The 16,484-nt window shown below is 57.1% G+C and overlaps 5 protein-coding genes across 5 annotated transcripts; 2 read left to right on the forward strand and 3 right to left on the reverse strand.

Moving 5' to 3' along the window:
- Positions 1 to 3,119: 3,119 nt before the first annotated feature.
- Positions 3,120 to 6,952, forward strand: CkaCkLH20_11942 (serine threonine kinase irei; the record flags this gene model as incomplete). Its single annotated transcript, XM_038894656.1, has 2 exons — positions 3,120 to 3,278; positions 3,437 to 6,952. The coding sequence occupies 2 exons, from the start codon at positions 3,120 to 3,122 to the stop codon at positions 6,950 to 6,952; spliced, it is 3,675 nt and encodes a 1,224-aa protein (XP_038740097.1).
- Positions 6,953 to 7,556: 604 nt separating this feature from the next.
- CkaCkLH20_11943 (C2H2 finger domain-containing protein) lies at positions 7,557 to 10,001 on the reverse strand (the record flags this gene model as incomplete). Its single annotated transcript, XM_038894657.1, has 2 exons — positions 7,557 to 9,548; positions 9,600 to 10,001. 2 exons carry the CDS (start codon positions 9,999 to 10,001, stop codon positions 7,557 to 7,559), a joined length of 2,394 nt encoding a protein of 797 aa, XP_038740098.1.
- Positions 10,002 to 11,171: 1,170 nt separating this feature from the next.
- CkaCkLH20_11944 (swib mdm2 domain protein) lies at positions 11,172 to 12,182 on the reverse strand (the record flags this gene model as incomplete). The annotated part of the gene is made up of 3 exons (XM_038894658.1): positions 11,172 to 11,360; positions 11,417 to 11,890; positions 11,982 to 12,182. The coding sequence occupies 3 exons, from the start codon at positions 12,180 to 12,182 to the stop codon at positions 11,172 to 11,174; spliced, it is 864 nt and encodes a 287-aa protein (XP_038740099.1).
- A 1,685-nt stretch (positions 12,183 to 13,867) lies between these two features.
- On the forward strand, positions 13,868 to 14,983 carry CkaCkLH20_11945 (putative short-chain dehydrogenase; the record flags this gene model as incomplete). The annotated part of the gene is made up of 4 exons (XM_038894659.1): positions 13,868 to 13,936; positions 13,984 to 14,580; positions 14,632 to 14,797; positions 14,850 to 14,983. The coding sequence occupies 4 exons, from the start codon at positions 13,868 to 13,870 to the stop codon at positions 14,981 to 14,983; spliced, it is 966 nt and encodes a 321-aa protein (XP_038740100.1).
- Positions 14,984 to 15,300: 317 nt separating this feature from the next.
- Positions 15,301 to 16,425, reverse strand: CkaCkLH20_11946 (uncharacterized protein; the record flags this gene model as incomplete). The annotated part of the gene is made up of 1 exon (XM_038894660.1): positions 15,301 to 16,425. The coding sequence occupies one exon, from the start codon at positions 16,423 to 16,425 to the stop codon at positions 15,301 to 15,303; it is 1,125 nt and encodes a 374-aa protein (XP_038740101.1).
- Positions 16,426 to 16,484: the final 59 nt, after the last annotated feature.

Here is a 16,484-nt window from a genome sequence, read left to right on the forward strand (position 1 = left end):
TCAGACAGACGGAAGAGGTCAGGAAGAAGATTGATATCAATCCCATCCCAGTCATGGCGAGATGGGCCGAGGCCAGACGGTGGCCCTGAACCTGAGATGGCCGAGAATCACACACTGTTGCCCCGCTGCCGCTGGGAGCTCTGGTGGGACCTGGGACCGTGTCGTACCGGCGACCTCGCTCTCGGGCCCAAATGGCGGAGACCGGCAGACAAGGGTGAGTTGGAATGTTGCTTCATGATTGTCGGTGCTTTTCTTTTCACGATAATGGCGGTCTGGGAGAATCAGAGTGAATGAATGAATGATGTGGGCTTCTCCTGTTGAGGCGTGTCGTTCCCCATCAAAAAAGGACGTCGTTCGGCCGGCTGCATGATACGTGCCGGGCTGCAGGAGTCAAAGTCTCCCGAGTCGCGCGCCCTGCGTCGTCCGTGGGCGAGAGCGCGCGTACGGACGGAGGCTTTGGGAAAGTTTGCTGGAATGTTCCGGGGGGGAGCAAAGCGGTTTGCGGGCACACGACATATGCACGATATGGGAAGAGTTTGGGTGTGTAATGTGTGTGACGATATCCTCGAGTCCGAGGTTACGGTCCGAGAAAGAGAGAGAGTTTGTGGTGAGCGGGTGCGAAGCAAGGGATATCACTGATCAGAACGGACGAGAGGGAGGATGCTTTTCTTGGGTGAGAAGGAATGCGACGGTAGGGAGGAGGGTTATGTCTGGGGTGTCTCGTCTTGTCACTTGTCAGGTTCCAGAAGGAAGGGAAGATGAGGGGCATTCGAGATGTCGAACGGTGCGCCTCTACGGGTACCACCTTGTGAGAGATCAAACGCGAGAAGGAAGGTTGGGTCTGAGTTCCGTCGTGCCGTATCTGCGTGTCTGAGTGAGGCCGGCCGCAAAGTGAGTCTTGTGAGAGATAGCCACACGGAGTGAGTTGAAGATGAACGGGCAGGTATCAGGGGGTGGCGAGTTAACCGGTGGGGCATTACCTGGTAAGGTAGAGGTGAGACTACTCGGTTCCTTGCCGTAACTTTCCATCCATGGAAGCATCAAGTTGAAAACAGTGTCTTGCGAGATGACTAAGGAGAATGACACGGTGTGATAGGCTCGCGACGACGAGAATGAGATGGCTTGCTACCTTCGCAGTATGCTTCCCGCTCCGCCCATCCATCTCGTCGACGGGAGTTAGCCTAAATCTCAGCCCGTCGCTTCAGCCAGTGACGAACAGGCTGCAGGAACACCCGACATCATCTCATCATCTAGGCACTACCATATGATGTAGCTGCCTTAGTTGAGGACACTGTGTCTGATCGTCCCGGGCTGGTCCTTTTGGCAAAAAGGCACAAGGTGATCAGCGATTCCGTCAGCGAGGGATGGGGGAATGGTCGACAAACTCCAGAGTCGGCCAAAGATCCGCTGCATGATGGACACTTTGGACATGGAGTCTGGAGGAGGGGGGCGAAAGAGCAACGGCTCAGGATGAGGATGGCCTCCGATTTGCCGGCCAACCACACCCACGCGGATGGCTGAAGAATCCACCGCACATCACATCGCATCACCTCACCTCAGACCGGACAGAAACAGAGACAGAGACAGTTGACTTGGTCTTGGTCTTGGTCTTGTCTTGGTGAGTTTCCCATCAAGACACTGTGCTGATGCGACACCGGCCGCTAGGCAGTCGAGAAGTCTTAAGTCCAGCCCGGAACGCCCAGATTGCGCGGCTAGGGGGGGCTGGTTCCAGGGTTCGGGAGTCGGAGAGCCCTAACAGGACCCTGGATCTGAAAATGTCGCCGTGATAATCGCTGGCGAGCGGCGATGTTCTTCCGCGAAACGAAGGGAGGAAGAGATAGAGAGGATTTGACGACAAGTGCATGATGATGTTGATAACGATGTGCCATGTTCATACCCGCACATCACCCCATATCAGCCTTTTTGGATGTCCACTGCTGCCCACATGTGCGGATGATATTCGCGGTTGAAGTTGGAAAACCCCGCGATTTTAGTTCGCCACAGTTTGAGGTTCAGAAGGGGGTGACCTGGAAATGCATCCCGTCCGGCGTCCGTTCCTCACAAATCACAGCCGTGACAAGCAGCGCTGGCGCTGTTTGGCTGTCTCCTCCCTTTCGAAACTGGGGGAAAAACGCCACGTTCTGACTGGCTGAACCACCGACAGCGGGTGGATCTCGCTTGACGGGAATGGTGGATCTTTACCGTGTCGAATACCTCGCCTACTGTGAGAACTGCCCCTAATCATTGGCTGGGCATCACTGTCCGCCCAGTCTCCGCACTGTCCCACTGAAAGCCCCCCCCCTGCGCTTCCAGTGTTTCCTCTTCCCCTGAGGTTCCCTTCGGCCCCCCCTTCCAGACCTCATCCTGGTCGCCCGTGGTACGAGTCCCGCTGCTTCCCTTGCCTTCCACACGCAAGCCTCCGTCGACACCTTCAAGTCGCCTACCTACATGGTAGTTGCTGGTATCAAGTACTGTCTCACTCAATTTGCCCGAAAAGATACTTCAGAAGCACCGGCCATCCAGTACCGGGCGACGGGCTGGCCTGGCTGACTGAACACCTGTGTCTGCCGTGGGCTGGGCTTGTGCTTCAGCCAAAAAAAGCGAAAAAAACCCAGAGAGCTGACAGGGAACACAAGAAAAAAAAAAGAAGAGGCAGAGGTACAGAGAGGCAGAGCATCAGCCATCCCGAGTCCAGTCCTCTCACAGTCACGCCCTCCTTCCGAGCGAACCACCACTTCTCCGTGCTTACCATCCCGCACTTCTTCCATCTTTCAACCTTCAACACCAAAAGGTGCTTCTACCATCACCACCTTTTCTACCTTGCCCGACCCGACCTGCGTCGTCACGATACCCACAGTCGGCCCATCCGCTGCCCTCTGTCTGTCTGTCTGTCTGCATTGCATTGTTGTACCATCTGGGCTCCGATTTAGTTCGCTAGCCCAACCCACCTTCACATGGTCCATTCCCACCCGCTCTTTCGATCCAGAACCAGAACCACCGTCATTGCCAACATCACGACCTTCTGCTCGACAACCACCGCTGCTCCTATGTCTCGCCTGCATCTCCAAAACGACTGGGAACCGTTGATGTAAATCCCTCCCGCATCACGACAACAAACAATGCTGCGACGTCCTCCAGGCGAACGGAGGCGCGGCGCCAATCAGCGGTCCATCCTCGCTCTCGCTCTCCTCGCCATCTCCTGCATCCCGCTCGCCGACGCCCAACAACAACCACACCAACAACCCATCGAAGCGATTCACCGAGTTCAACGAGTCCAGGTAAGAATCCTCTGTTGTGCACTGCACGCACCCACACGCCTATTCCCGTACCCTCACCGGCCTCTCTGCTTCTGCCTCTCCATGGTCGGAACATGCAGCTCTCTGGCCCTTCACCGTCCATCACTCGTCCTGAGCACGTACTGACCGACGAATGACAGCCCGCCGCTGGCAGCAGTCAACATGAGAGAATCCACGATATCCACCCCGAAGCCGCCCACTGGGCCGCAACACTCGAGGCCGACAATGCTGTCGTGTCTCCGGGACGTAAAAGCACCGTGACGTCCTCGAAGCAACACCACCGTCGGAGCAACCCCGACAACATTCTTATTCCTAACGATGCGAGCGCCGTCGCAACTTTGGCTCCGGCTCAGTCCGTCAGAGCACCATCTCCTTCTGGACATCGACCCATTGTCTCCCGTGTCGGCGGGGCCTCTGGGATCTCTACGCAGCACCATGCGCGGAGTCTGAAGGACTGGGAAGTGGAAGACTTCGTCCTCTTGGCGACCGTCGATGGACACCTCTACGCCAGCGATCGATCCACCGCTCGCGAACGCTGGCATCTCGAGGTCGACCAGTCCATGATCGAAACAAAACACTACCGCCTCAACGCCTCCGATCTCGACGACGACTACAACTTCATCGATCATTATGTTTGGGCCATCGAGCCGAACCGCGACGGAGACATATACTACTGGGTCCCTGGCGCCAGCGAGCCCAGGCTGCTGTCTACCGGCCTGACCATGAAGCAGATGGTCGACGAGGGCGCCTCGGCCCTGGAGAACCCACCAATCGTTTACACTGGTACCAAGAAGACCACCATGATCACCCTCGACGCCGCCACCGGCCGCGTACTCAAATGGTTCGGATCTGGCGGATCTCATGTCAACGAGGCTGAAAGCTGTCTGCGTCCCAATGCCTTGTACGACCAGAACAACGAGGAGTGCAGCTCCACAGGCACCATTACCCTTGGCCGCACCGAGTACGAGGTCGGCATTGCCCGCAAAGACGGCCGCCCGATTGCGACCCTCAAGTACTTTGACTGGACCCCTAACACGAATGACTGGGACCTCTTGAACCAGTATCATCAATCCATCGACAATCGTTACCACACGACGCGACACGATGGGCGAGTCTACGGTCTCGATTACAACAGAGTCAACTTCGAGCATGACCGACCTGAAGAAGGACTCTTCTGCAACGAAAAGTTCCCAGCGCCGGTAGTCAAGGTTTTCGACGTCTGCAGGCCCTGGGGAGTTCTTCCCGAGAGCAACCCCGACCTCATTGTGTTGCCTCAGCCGGTTCCACCCGCCAAGGACGACAGTATTGCTCGTGTCAGGAACCAGCGCATCTTTGTCAACCAGACCGAGACCGGGAACTGGTACGCCCTCTCGGGGCGTTCATACCCCCTCATGGTGTTGGCTCCTACGGCAAAGACTTCTGAGCCAGACTGGCTCCAGCTGGGCCACCCGTGGGAGAAGATGAACGAAACGCAACGCATCAGGGCCATGATCGGCACCCACAACATGGACGCTGTCCATAAAGGAAAGATTTACCAGACTCCTAGCCTGCCTGGCCGAGAAGAGGTGCCCGACGTGGATCCCGAGAACGACTCGGTCCTGCCCACGTCTGTGCCTTTGCCCGAGGAACCCATGGAGACGACCATCGTTAATAAGGTTAAGCAAATCCCGCAGCAGGTCTCCAACAGCTTCATCGATTTCTTCTCGAATCCTGTGCTATTCCTTCTCATCGGGTCTCTCCTGTTCCTCTACCACAAGGACCTGCGCCGTTGGTACAAGACCAAGACTACGAAATGGTACAAGTGGGAGGAGGCTACATCTGACACGGAGGACAACGGCGAAGTCACGCCGGAGCCCACGATCCACGACAACGTGCCGCCCACAACAGAGGAACCCAAGGCCGTTCCCAAGATTGAGGAGCCGGTGGCTGAGCCCAAGCCTGAGGCTGAGGCCGAGTCGGCTTCTGTTGACCCTGCAGCCCGTGAGGTGCCTCCACCTCTTGGTGCGACCGGAAACGCAGGCCAAGCAGATGATTCCTCTCAGCCTGCGACCGCGCCTCAGCAGGCTCTTAGTCCCAATGACCAGTCGCTGACCCCTCCCGAGCCTGGCACGCCCGAGGTCAAGAAGAAGAAGCCGGCTCATCGCGGCCGCCGTGGTGGTACCAAACATCGCAAGGGCAAGAAGAGGGAAGAGGCATCGCAGTCGCGTGAGGACGACCCGCCCCAGTCTGTCGAGGACGCCGTCAACAAAGCCAAGAAGCTCGGCGGACAAATGACGCAGCTCGAGCCCGACGTCGTCACTGTGACGAATGACATGCAAGCCGTGAGCGGTCCCATCATTCGGATGGGCAACATCGAGGTCGACACCGACAACCAACTCGGCACTGGCAGCAACGGAACGCTTGTTTTCGCTGGCAAATTTGACGGAAGAGAGGTTGCTGTTAAGCGTATGCTTATCCAGTTCTACGACATTGCTTCACAGGAGACCAGGCTACTGCGAGAAAGTGACGACCATCCCAATGTCATTCGTTACTACGCTCAACAGGTCCGGGATGGCTTCTTGTACATCGCTCTCGAGCGTTGCGCGGCCTCCCTCGCCGACGTCGTGGAGAAGCCCCACCATTTTGGGAAGCTCGCTCAAGCGGGCAAGGCGGATATTCCCGGTGTTTTGTACCAAATCACCAACGGCATCAACCATCTGCACCAGCTTCGCATCGTCCATCGCGATCTCAAGCCCCAGAACATTCTAGTCAATGTCGACAAGCACGGCAGACCCCGCCTTCTTGTTTCCGATTTCGGACTGTGTAAAAAGTTGGAAGGCGGGCAGTCGTCATTTGGCGCAACGACGGGTCGCGCAGCTGGAACGTCAGGATGGCGCGCGCCTGAGCTACTGCTTGACGATGATGCCAATCACACCGCCATGGTCGACAGCATTAACAGTGGCTCTGGCTCGATTCTTGTCGGCTCTGACATGGTCTCTGGTCGGCGTGCTACTCGCTCCATCGATATCTTCAGTCTGGGTCTGGTCTTCTTCTACGTCTTGACCAATGGTCTTCATCCATTCGACTGCGGCGACCGGTACATGAGGGAGGTGAACATTCGGAAGGGCAACTTCAACTTGTCTCCTCTGGACTCGCTTGGCGACGCAGCCCCCGAGGCCAAGCACCTGATAACGTGGATGCTGAACGCCGACCCCAAGGAACGACCCACGGCGCGCGATGTCTTGGCCCACCCCTTCTTCTGGCCTGCCAAAAAGAGACTGGCCTTCCTGTGTGACGTATCGGACTCGTTCGAGAAGGAGCCCAGAGACCCGCCCAGTGACCAGTTGGCACACCTAGAGACGCTCGCCCCGGAGATCACTAAGGGTGACTTCCTCCGCCAGTTGCCCCGCGAGTTTGTCGACTCCCTTGGCAAGCAGCGCAAGTACACTGGATCGAGGATGCTCGACCTGCTGCGTGCCTTGAGGAACAAGAAGAACCACTACGAGGACATGTCTGATAGTTTGAAGCGGGCTGTGGGCCCGTTGCCGGAGGGTTATTTGTCGTTCTGGGCTGTCAGGTTCCCGAGACTGTTGATCGACTGTTGGGAGGTTATTTGGAGTGTGCAGTGGGAAACCCTGGATCGCTTTAGGGAGTACTATGAGCCTCAAGGTCTCTGAATTGATTGGCGTTTATTGTTCACATCACTTGTCTTCGAACTCGACGTGACTGTTACAATTCTCTTTCCAGTGCCCCCTCCTACTCCGCCGCTTCACTAAGCCAGTTTCCACGTTGCGCCATCCCGTCATGACCTGCTGTGCACACTTCAGTCCTGTCGTGTTCGGAGTCCATGTAGGCTCCGTTGGTCCCGCCCTGTTCTTCGTGTGATGGCGTTACACAGCATCGACGTTCAAGCTCTCAAAGAGCCTCGCAAGGCGCAAGAGATTCGAGCGTGTCCATCACCACCGATATGCAGCAGTATTACGTAGCACAGAGATAGATGGGTCTATCAGGGTTCTCATTTTCCTCACAGTAGACAATCTACCAGATGCAACACTATGCTGATCATGCTAGGTACTGCTCTGATCTACTTATGTGCTCCCTACTTTTACTTTTCCCCCCTTTCCTTCATACTCATAACGTCGGACCGGGTGTGGTCAACGACTACATTCTAAGGTGCATCCTTCCCCCTCTCGGCACTCGAAGAGAGGGACAACATCTAATTTTTATACGAGATTCTCAAAATTCACGTTGTGTTTTGGTTGGGGGTTTCATTCATTCAAATCATCCCCACTGGACGAGGACCTTCTTGCCCTTCTTCTTCTTGCCGCCGGACGGGGCTGCGTCTTCGTCTTCCCTCTCCGACGCGTTCTCGCTCGCCGCGCCGCTTCCCGGGGCCGAACCCCAGCTGAAGCTGCTCGAAGCGCCCCCGAGGTCTCTGCGGACACCCCTGCCGTTGCCGTAGCCGAAGATTGTCGTCAGCGGCTTCTGCGCGGGCGGGAGGGCGGGGAAGTTGTCGGCGCCCGTGGCCGGTCGGGCTTGTCGCGGCGCGGGACCGGATGCTCTGCCGCTCCCGCTGGATGACGGGTTGTTGGGGCCGATCCAGGACGGCCGAGGAGCCGCTGCCGAGGAGGAGGAGGAGGACGACGAGGCGGCGGGGAGAGCTGGGAAGGCGTTGGATGTTGGCGGGCGAGCAGAAGCCGTGGATGATACCCAGTTGGTCGAGGCTGCTGATGGTGTTACGGGCTTGGGGCCGGCGGCGCCTGCGCGGGTGCTGTTCTTGAGCCGCAGTACGCGGTTGGACTGTTTCTGGCTTGGTGCCGCCGAGGGCGTCGCGGGAGAAGCGGTCGCGGCGCTGGCCCAGCCGCTCGACGAGGTGGTGGCGCCGTGCATGCCGCCGAGGCCCGGGAGGGATGGGTAGTCCTCGTTGATTGCGCGCCAGTCCTGCCATGCCTTGTGGAGGCCCTCGGCTTTGCTCTTGTCCTCGAACAGGTCCGCGACCTCGCGGACGAGGGTTCCGAGGGCGTTTGATGAGGTGTCGGCGAAGAGGGAGAAAAGGGCATCGACGAACTGGGGTGCCGAGAGTTTTCCTTTTCTAAAGGATGAGATGTTCTCGCGGAATGTATTCATCTTGGCCGCATCCTTGCCGAGCAGGTTCTCGGCGCGCTCAATGACCGACTGATGGCGCAGCATCATTGCTCGCTCTTGAGGAGGCAATGAGGCGACGTCGGTCACACTTAGCTGCTCCATTGCGGTGGTGGGAAGTACCGGGGCCGGTGCCTGGCGAGAAGTCGACGGCGCGGATGCATTGCCTTGGCGGGATGAGGTCGGCTGTGACGCGCCGGCGGGAGCGGAGAGCTGGCCGCCAAAGGTTCGGTTCGAGACGGACTGTGCCGAATGGATTGCCATCTGCCTCTGGAAAGCAAGCTCGTCACGGCGAAGAGGTTGGGCAGAGCTCTGGGGGATCGGTTCCGCATTAGGGTCCCGACCACGTCCACGTCCCTGCCGCCCGCTGCCTGATCCACCGCCGCCGCCGCCGCCTCCTCCACCTCCACCTCTTCTCTCGTTTTCATATGATGGTCTGAAGTCGAAGCCGGACATGTTGACAACACGGGCGTCTCTGCGGACGTCTTTCGATAGGGAATTGGCGTGTTCCGCCAGCTGGTGTGCCTTCAAATCCATCTCCGACTCGAACACGACAAACTTCTTCTCCAAGCACTCCTTGTCGAGACACGGGAAATGATCCTTCTCAAAGTGCTTCTCCAAGGCATTGTAGTTCACAAAGTAGTGGGGGTGTCGGGAGTCTCTTCGGTCGCAAATGAAACATCTCTCGTGCTTTTCGCGGCAGTGGTCGAAGAGCTTGTCATCGTCATAGAAGCGTGAGCCGCAGAAACCACAGAGCGGGTGACCCTTAAATCCGGTCTGGTCGATGGCACCTGGCTTGTCGTCTCCATGCCTCATGTGTCTCTCAAGCTCCTTGTCGGCGAAGAGCTCGTGCTCGTGGGTGAAGAGTTTCTTATTGCGGGTGCATAGGTCGCACATCTTCATTTGGTGGGTCGATCGGACGTGTCGGTGTAAGTCTGGCCAGCCCAATCCGGCGAACACGCAGTCGTCTGCTGGGCAGTTGTAGCGGAGGAGCACGACGGTGTCGCCGACGATCTCTTCATTTGCGTAGCGGATACCGATATTACTGTCGAAGCTCGTTATATCGGCGTCAGAGTATTCTTCGTATCGTTTGTTCGCATCCTCGGTGAAGATAACGAAGGGGGAGGGCGTCTGGGCCTAGGTCAGCTTGGTTCATTCCACCTCCAAGGAAACGGCGCTTACTCTGCAATGAGGACAGTCTTTCGTCTTATACAGGGCTCTCATTCGGAGACCACAGATGTGGCATGTCTTGTGGTTGCAGGGCGCAATGGAGTGGAACTTGATGGGCTCGGCGCAAATGAAGCACACCTCGCCGTCGGTGCTTGCGGTATCGTCGGCGTCCGCCGCGGCGCGGGCAACCGGCTTGGTGTCGGGTTTCGGTGTAACTTGTTGTGTGTTCGCAGCATCGGGCTGAGTCGCGGCACCAGCGTTGTTACCGCCTCTGCCACGACCGGCTCTCTGTCCTCTGCCGCGAGACCCAGCATTGCCCCCTCCCCCTCCTCCTCCACCACCACTTCCTCCGCGGCCTCTTCCACGGTTGCGATTGCCCCGAGAGGCGTTGGCAGGAGCTTGCGCGTCAGCCATAGGGATGGTGTTTGGGTAATTTGAGCGTTGGATGTAGGGTTATAGGATCGGTATCGTCTCGTCTCGTCGGCTGGTCACTTCAGTCGAGGCTGGCCGTGGTCCTGGGGGCCTACTTGTCGATGCGCGAAAATGAGATTCTGGTTGACGATGCACTTCTTGAGCGAGAACGGCTGGGGTTCTAGGTCGCCGGCAGATTCTCAGGTCCGTCGATGGCAGCAAAGGTGAAGTTAGAGGAGGGTAGGATCACGGCGGCAGTGAGGCAGTCAGCCGGACGGTTTTATTCGAGGTGCCGCGAGACGAGGGACGTCGAAATTATGATTATGTGTGGCTCCCCAGGGAACTGCGAGTGGGTGGGACTGGCAATTGGTGGACGCCCACAGCTGCGAGATGGCGGGGTCTACCAAATGCTCCCCCTAAGGAAGGTGAGGAAAAAAAAAAGAGACAGCTGCCGGGGTTTCTCCGTCTTCTCGGTGTGCGTCATTCACCCTTGCCGTTGCTTGACAGGTGCAGCTCTGTTGGAAGCTTCCGGTGGGGTGTTTGTTGATTACATAAGGTATTTATGCAAGTTTGGCACAAAAGTTCAGAGTCATCGGCCAGAGCTCTTTACCTTCAGACAATATCTCAAATTGATATCTACCTTGGTCTTTGGTGGCGTTTTAATAGAAGAGGCAGTGTATTTGAGTGCCAACATGCGCATGGCTTGCCCAAATCGTTGGTCGCATTGGCAATAATGTATGCAGAATGACTCATTTGTTGGACTCTTTTGCCGCAGCTCTTCACTGGTTGATGACAATATCAGCCCTGGCAAGCCACGGAGGATGTCGCAGCAAACCACAGATGCACTCGATCGCATCACTGGACGTGCATGATGTTGCTCAAATACGTTTAGATAGGATGGAGGCTAGTGCCGGCCTATTCACAAGGCCCAGCAGAGTGCAGACTCTCATCAGCTGACAGTTGCGAGTGATATGTACCGCAGCCTCTCCTCTCCGGCTTACCAACTCAGCCGACGTTGGCGCCCTCAAAATACACCTCTAGTCACCATCGCGAACTGCCGTCCATTTGCCATCCTTTCCCGGATGCCCAACCAAAGAACCTGTAAAGTTGCTGACCCCAAACCAGAAAGACGCCTGTGCTTACTTACATCCTCCTCCCCATCATCGCTTGCTTTTACTGTTCCTCAACCGGGTAGAGATGGGCGCCGATCATCTTGTTCATTTGGAACATGTCCACCTTGGGCTGCTTGAAAATTGCTTGCATCTTGTCATCGCATAGGATTTGTCGCTTGTTGTCGGGATCTTGCAGATCATTCCCCTTAATATGCTCCCAGAGCTTCTTGACCACCTGTGGGCGAGAGAGCTGCTGTCCGTTAGCCAACGTACTGTCTTATGCCGCAGGGCTTCAACGTAGCATACCTGGGGCTCGCCGACCAGCTCCGCCAGAGGGTCACTCAGGTTGAACGGCTTCTGGAAACCACCACCGGCCTTGCGTTTTGGCGCCTCCTCGCCCCCATCAACGTCACTGTCGTCGTTGTCGCGGACCTTTGTGGCACTCTTCTTCTTGGGGGCGGCCCTCTTCTTCTTTGTGTTGGACTTTGTAGTGGCACCGTTGCCGCCGCGGGTCGTCCGTCCTCGGGCCATGCGATTCTCCTGGGCCTGAAGCTCGGCCGCAAGCTTGGCGTCCGCGTCCTCGGAGGAATCTTCGCGCTTCTGCTTCTTCCGAACGGGGGCAACAGACACCTGAATCTCGCCGTTCCCGTCGGCCTCGTCATCGTCGTAGCCGTTGGCTTCTCTCTTCAGAGGAGGGCTCGCGGATTCTTCGGGGGCGGCATCTTGTGATTGGCCAGAAATGGCATCGAAACGCTCCTCGATCAGTGCCTTGATAGCATCCTGTAGAAGAAACAGTCAGCTCGTGCTTGCTGTTGTTGCGAGCTACGCCGCGCCGCCAGCTCGCAGGTGCGGCTGTGGTGGTGGAGCGTACCTTCTGCTCGTTCAAGTCTTTGCCGCCAAGGGCCTTCTCCAAGCCGAGACGGATCTTCTTCCGGGTGACAGTGGTCAGGTCGGCAGTCGCAAGGATACCGTCGATGATGGAGGTGTACTGGTGTTCCTCCTCTGCGCTTACTGTGGAAACGACGTCAGCAGTCAATAACGCAGGCAGCGCCGAAGCGGCAGGAACGCACATGGGAGAGACATGATGCCGCCAAATTGGTAACCGATGCAACGGTAATGATGTTGTGATTATGTCGACTATCGGGCCCGAATCGCTTCGTACTTTGGCTGTACAATTGGCCGAAGAATATCGAGCAGATGCAGAGTTGTATCTGGGCGGAGATGGCGAGAAGCTGGTAGGTAGAGAGAGGGGAGGTGAGAGATGGGTAGACTCGCAACCTCGGGTCAAAGCATCTCTTGGTACCTAACGGAAATAGATGTCGCGACAAACTTGAAAGGTCGAATTATCGAGCGGGACCGGGAAGGTGCGGAGGATAGCGCAATCCACGCCTCTTGACAGATCGTATCGCGGCGACGGGGTGCATCAACCCGGGAGAAATGGACAAGACGGGATGCACGCAAGGCTGAAAAGGGACCGAAGGACGATCGCTGGTGGGGCGTGGATGCCAAGGCGGGAGACGTAACGACGAAGACGCGAAGATGCGACGACCGGACTGCGCAACTCGTGTTGATTCGAATACTCCGTGAAATATCTTGGAGGAGGACGGCGGTGATCCGGAATGGTCTTCGGATACGACGAGAAGGAGACGGGAGGTGGTCGGCGGAGGTCGGTAGTGGTGGTGGTGTTGTGATGCACGGCGACGATGGTCAGTGGTCAGTGGTCAGTTAGTGACCTGAGGTAAGGTGAGGCTCTCCTTCCGTTGTTTGGCTGCAGCGGCACTTGGCAGTGACTGGCAGAAAGACTCAGCGTTGGATTTCCTCCCGGACTCTAGCGCGGTCCCGTCCAGTAGCCGTAGGTAGGTTGGTAGGTTGGTAGGTATCAAGCGCAACAATTGTGTGGCTGGAAAGAATAGACCCAACCCGCTACCTAGGCCAACCTGCAACCTAACACAACTCGTTGGCTCACAAAAAAAAGCGGTCTTTGGTCTTGCATTAGACGTTGGCTCGTGCTTTTGCAGTCCAGACCATGACGCCACGCCAATCAGAGCCGCGAATTGGTTCCCGCCTGATGTCGCTGTCGGCAGTCCCCCCACACTTGTCGGCTGGCATCACGTGGCTCGGCTGCCACGGCCGGGGAACACTGAGTGTGGAGTTTCACTTGCCGATGGACTTACGTAAGCTGGACACTGACCCCACTTAAGCTTCTTGAACCCGGACTTTTCAGCAAGAATGCGCATGTCTCTTCACCGGGGAAACAAAATCCACTGCACAAGATAAGGGAGATATGGACTCAAATCTCATCGATCCTCGATATGTGTAGAGTCAATCTAGGGTAGCCAACTAGATCTTGGTCGATCGCTGTCAGCACCTTGACAATACTTACAGCGCACATCTCGGTGCATCTCGGTGTGAGAAGCCAATCATCGCTGACTTCCCTTCGGTGAAGGGTCCGTTCCTTCCAGAATTGGCAGCGAGCTCGTCGCCTGCCAAAAGGTTGCTCCACTCCTCCCGTCTGGTTTAGCTTCGGGCCAATCGACTCCCCGCAACCAAGCGAGGTGTGATCTTCTACACCTCCTTTCCTTTTGCCAATGTTCATGATTTTTTATGTTAATTACGTCGCCGACTGTTGCATTATCCTGAGCCTCATCTCCCAACCTCTTCTTCAGCCAAGACAGCCGTATACGTCAACACAGATTCCGTCCAACCTAGGGAGACATGTCGATGTTATGGGTTCCCACGATGCTGAATCCCTTTAGCATGCTCACTCAGGCCTTTCCGCCGCGGCCGCAATTTACCGAAAAAGAGATATCTGATCTTACCGGAAGGGTTTGTTCTTCGTCGTCTCCGTTGTTGCAGTAGCTCAAATCTCCTAGGTATGCATCGTGACGGGAGCCAACACGGGAGTCGGTAAAGAGGTCGCGCAGATCCTCTACTCCAAAAACGCTACCGTTTACGCCACATCTCGCTCCGAGGCAAAGGGGCGTGCTGCCATCGCTTCCATCAAGGAGGCCGTTCCCTCATCCAAAGGGAAGCTCGAGCTGCTGATTCTTGATCTGGCCGACCTGACCACCGTCAAGCCCGCGGCTGAGGCTTTCCTTTCCAAAGAGACGCAGCTCCATGTCCTCATCAACAATGCAGCTGTCATGATGCCGCCGCAGGGCAGCAAGACTGCCCAGGGTTACGACCTGCAGCTAGGCACCAACTGCGTCGGCCCCTTTCTCTTCACGAAGTTGCTCACTCCTAGTCTGGTAGGAACGGCCAAGACAGCGCCGAAAGGCAGCGTGCGCGTTGTTTGGGTCTCGAGCTCCGCCGCCGAGGTCTTCGCTCCTACTCCTGCCATCGAGATTGACAACCTCGACTACAAGCGAGATAGGTTGAAGGAAGTCAAGTACGGAATCAGCAAGGCAGGCAACTATTTCCACGCTACGGAATTCGCGAAACGGCACAAGGCCGATGGTGTCATCAGCATGGTATGAAACGAATAGGCAATCGGATTCGGACGAAATTGACCATCGGAGTAGGCATTGAATCCCGGGAATCTTTCGTCTGATCTCGACCGCCACATCACTGCACTGCTTCCCCAGCTATTCAGGAAAGCGACAACTTATCCTCCCATCAATGGTGCCTACACCGAACTCTTTGCTGCGCTTTCACCTGAGGTGACCTCGGAAAGAACTGGAGGCTGGAGTAGGTCTTGACACGAAATCAATGATTGCTGTGGCTAACCCGTGGCTCCTAGTTGTTCCTTGGGGTCGTCTCTATTCAATCAGAAAAGATCTAGTTCAGGGTTCCAAGTCTCGCGAGGAGGGCGGGACTGGGCTTGGTGAAGACTTCTGGAAATGGTCAGAAGAACAGGTGAAGGAGTATCTCTGAAAGGAGAGACGGACGGACGACAGCGGGATATTACGAACCTACCCGAGCACAGAATCTTGCAGACACCACGAAGGGAAGTCGTTACACAAACTAACATGGACATGTCACATGCAAGTAACAATAAAAAGCCAAGTTCCATACACTGAAGAATATATTCAAAACTAAATCCAATAGGCACAGTGTCAAGTCTTTATGTGCAGAAAAGATATGTACATGAGAATTGTCGCTCCTCTCTCCAGCTCCCAGGTCTTTTACGACCAGAAGGAGACGGGGAGTTCATCTTACAGTTGGGCTAGGCCTCGAACGAGCCGCCTCGCTTACTTGCGCTGCTGGTTGTTGCGGCGGCGGCGGCGACGGCAAGTCTTGGTGGGCTTGGCTGTGGCCGAAGCGACCGGGGCAGAGCTGGTGGTGGCAGCAGCCGGGGTGGTGGCAGCGGGAGCAGAGGGCTCCTCGGAGACAACGGGGGCAGCGGAGGAGACGGGAGTGGCGACGGGGGCGGAAGAGGCGGCCTCAGACTGGACGGGGGCAGCAGAGGAGACGGGAGCGGCGCTGGTGGTGGGAGCAGCGGCGGCGGGAGCAGAGGAGGTGGCAGCAGGGGCAGAGGAGGCAGCCGGGGCAGCGGAGGAGACGGGGGCAGAAGAGCCAGAGTCAGCGGAGCCGGAGCCGACGGCGGTGGTGATCTCGCCGTCCTCGATGTAGACGCCGGAGAAGTAGAAGTCCTCGGTCTCATCGGGGTAGCCGTCACGGGGGAGCTCGAGGACACCGACGTGCCAGTCAGCACCGTTGCTGGAGGCGGAGGCGGTGACGGGGGCGACGACCTGCTTCAGGGCCTCGGAGCCGGTGGAGTGCCAGAAACCGACGGAGCCGCCGTCGAAGTCGATCTCGTAGGCGACGTTGTGCCAGACGTCAGCGTCCCAGTTGACGCTCCACTCGGTCTTGCCGCCGACGACCCAGCGGAGGAGGGGGTCCTCGGTGCCGGTGGCGCCGGACTGCCAGCCGGACTTGAGCTCGACGAAGTGGCTCTCGAAGAAGGCGATCTGGTGCTCCTTGTTCAGGGAAGGGGCGTTGGTGTCGCTGCGCTTGATGCTGAAGTGGTAGTACTTCTTGCCGGAGCCGATGGCCTCCTTGGTCTGGGGAATGAGCTCGGTACGGCGCATCGTCTGGCCGTTCCAGAAAGAGGTGCTCGTCAGGGAGATCTTGGCACCCTGCTTGGAGGCGGTATCGGCGGGGTTCTTGAAGTCCTCGGACAGGTTGACGTACTCGGTGGTCTTGCCGGAACCGTGGATGTAGTACTGGTAGGCGCCGACCTGGTTGCTCCAAGACCACTTGTCGAGATCGGAAGAGGTGGTCATGTCGTTGAAGCGGCCATCCCAGACGATGGCGCACTGGGCGCGGGTGGCCAGCAAAGCCGCGCTGGCGATGTTGAGAGCGTTGAACTTCATGTTTTCTTTTTTTTCTGCGGGTTGTCTGAAGAGACTTGTGGTGGTACTGTAAGTGAGCG

Source organism: Colletotrichum karsti, assembly GCF_011947395.1.
Source record: "Colletotrichum karsti strain CkLH20 chromosome Unknown Scaffold52, whole genome shotgun sequence".
Taxonomy (NCBI): Eukaryota; Fungi; Ascomycota; class Sordariomycetes; order Glomerellales; family Glomerellaceae; genus Colletotrichum; species Colletotrichum karsti.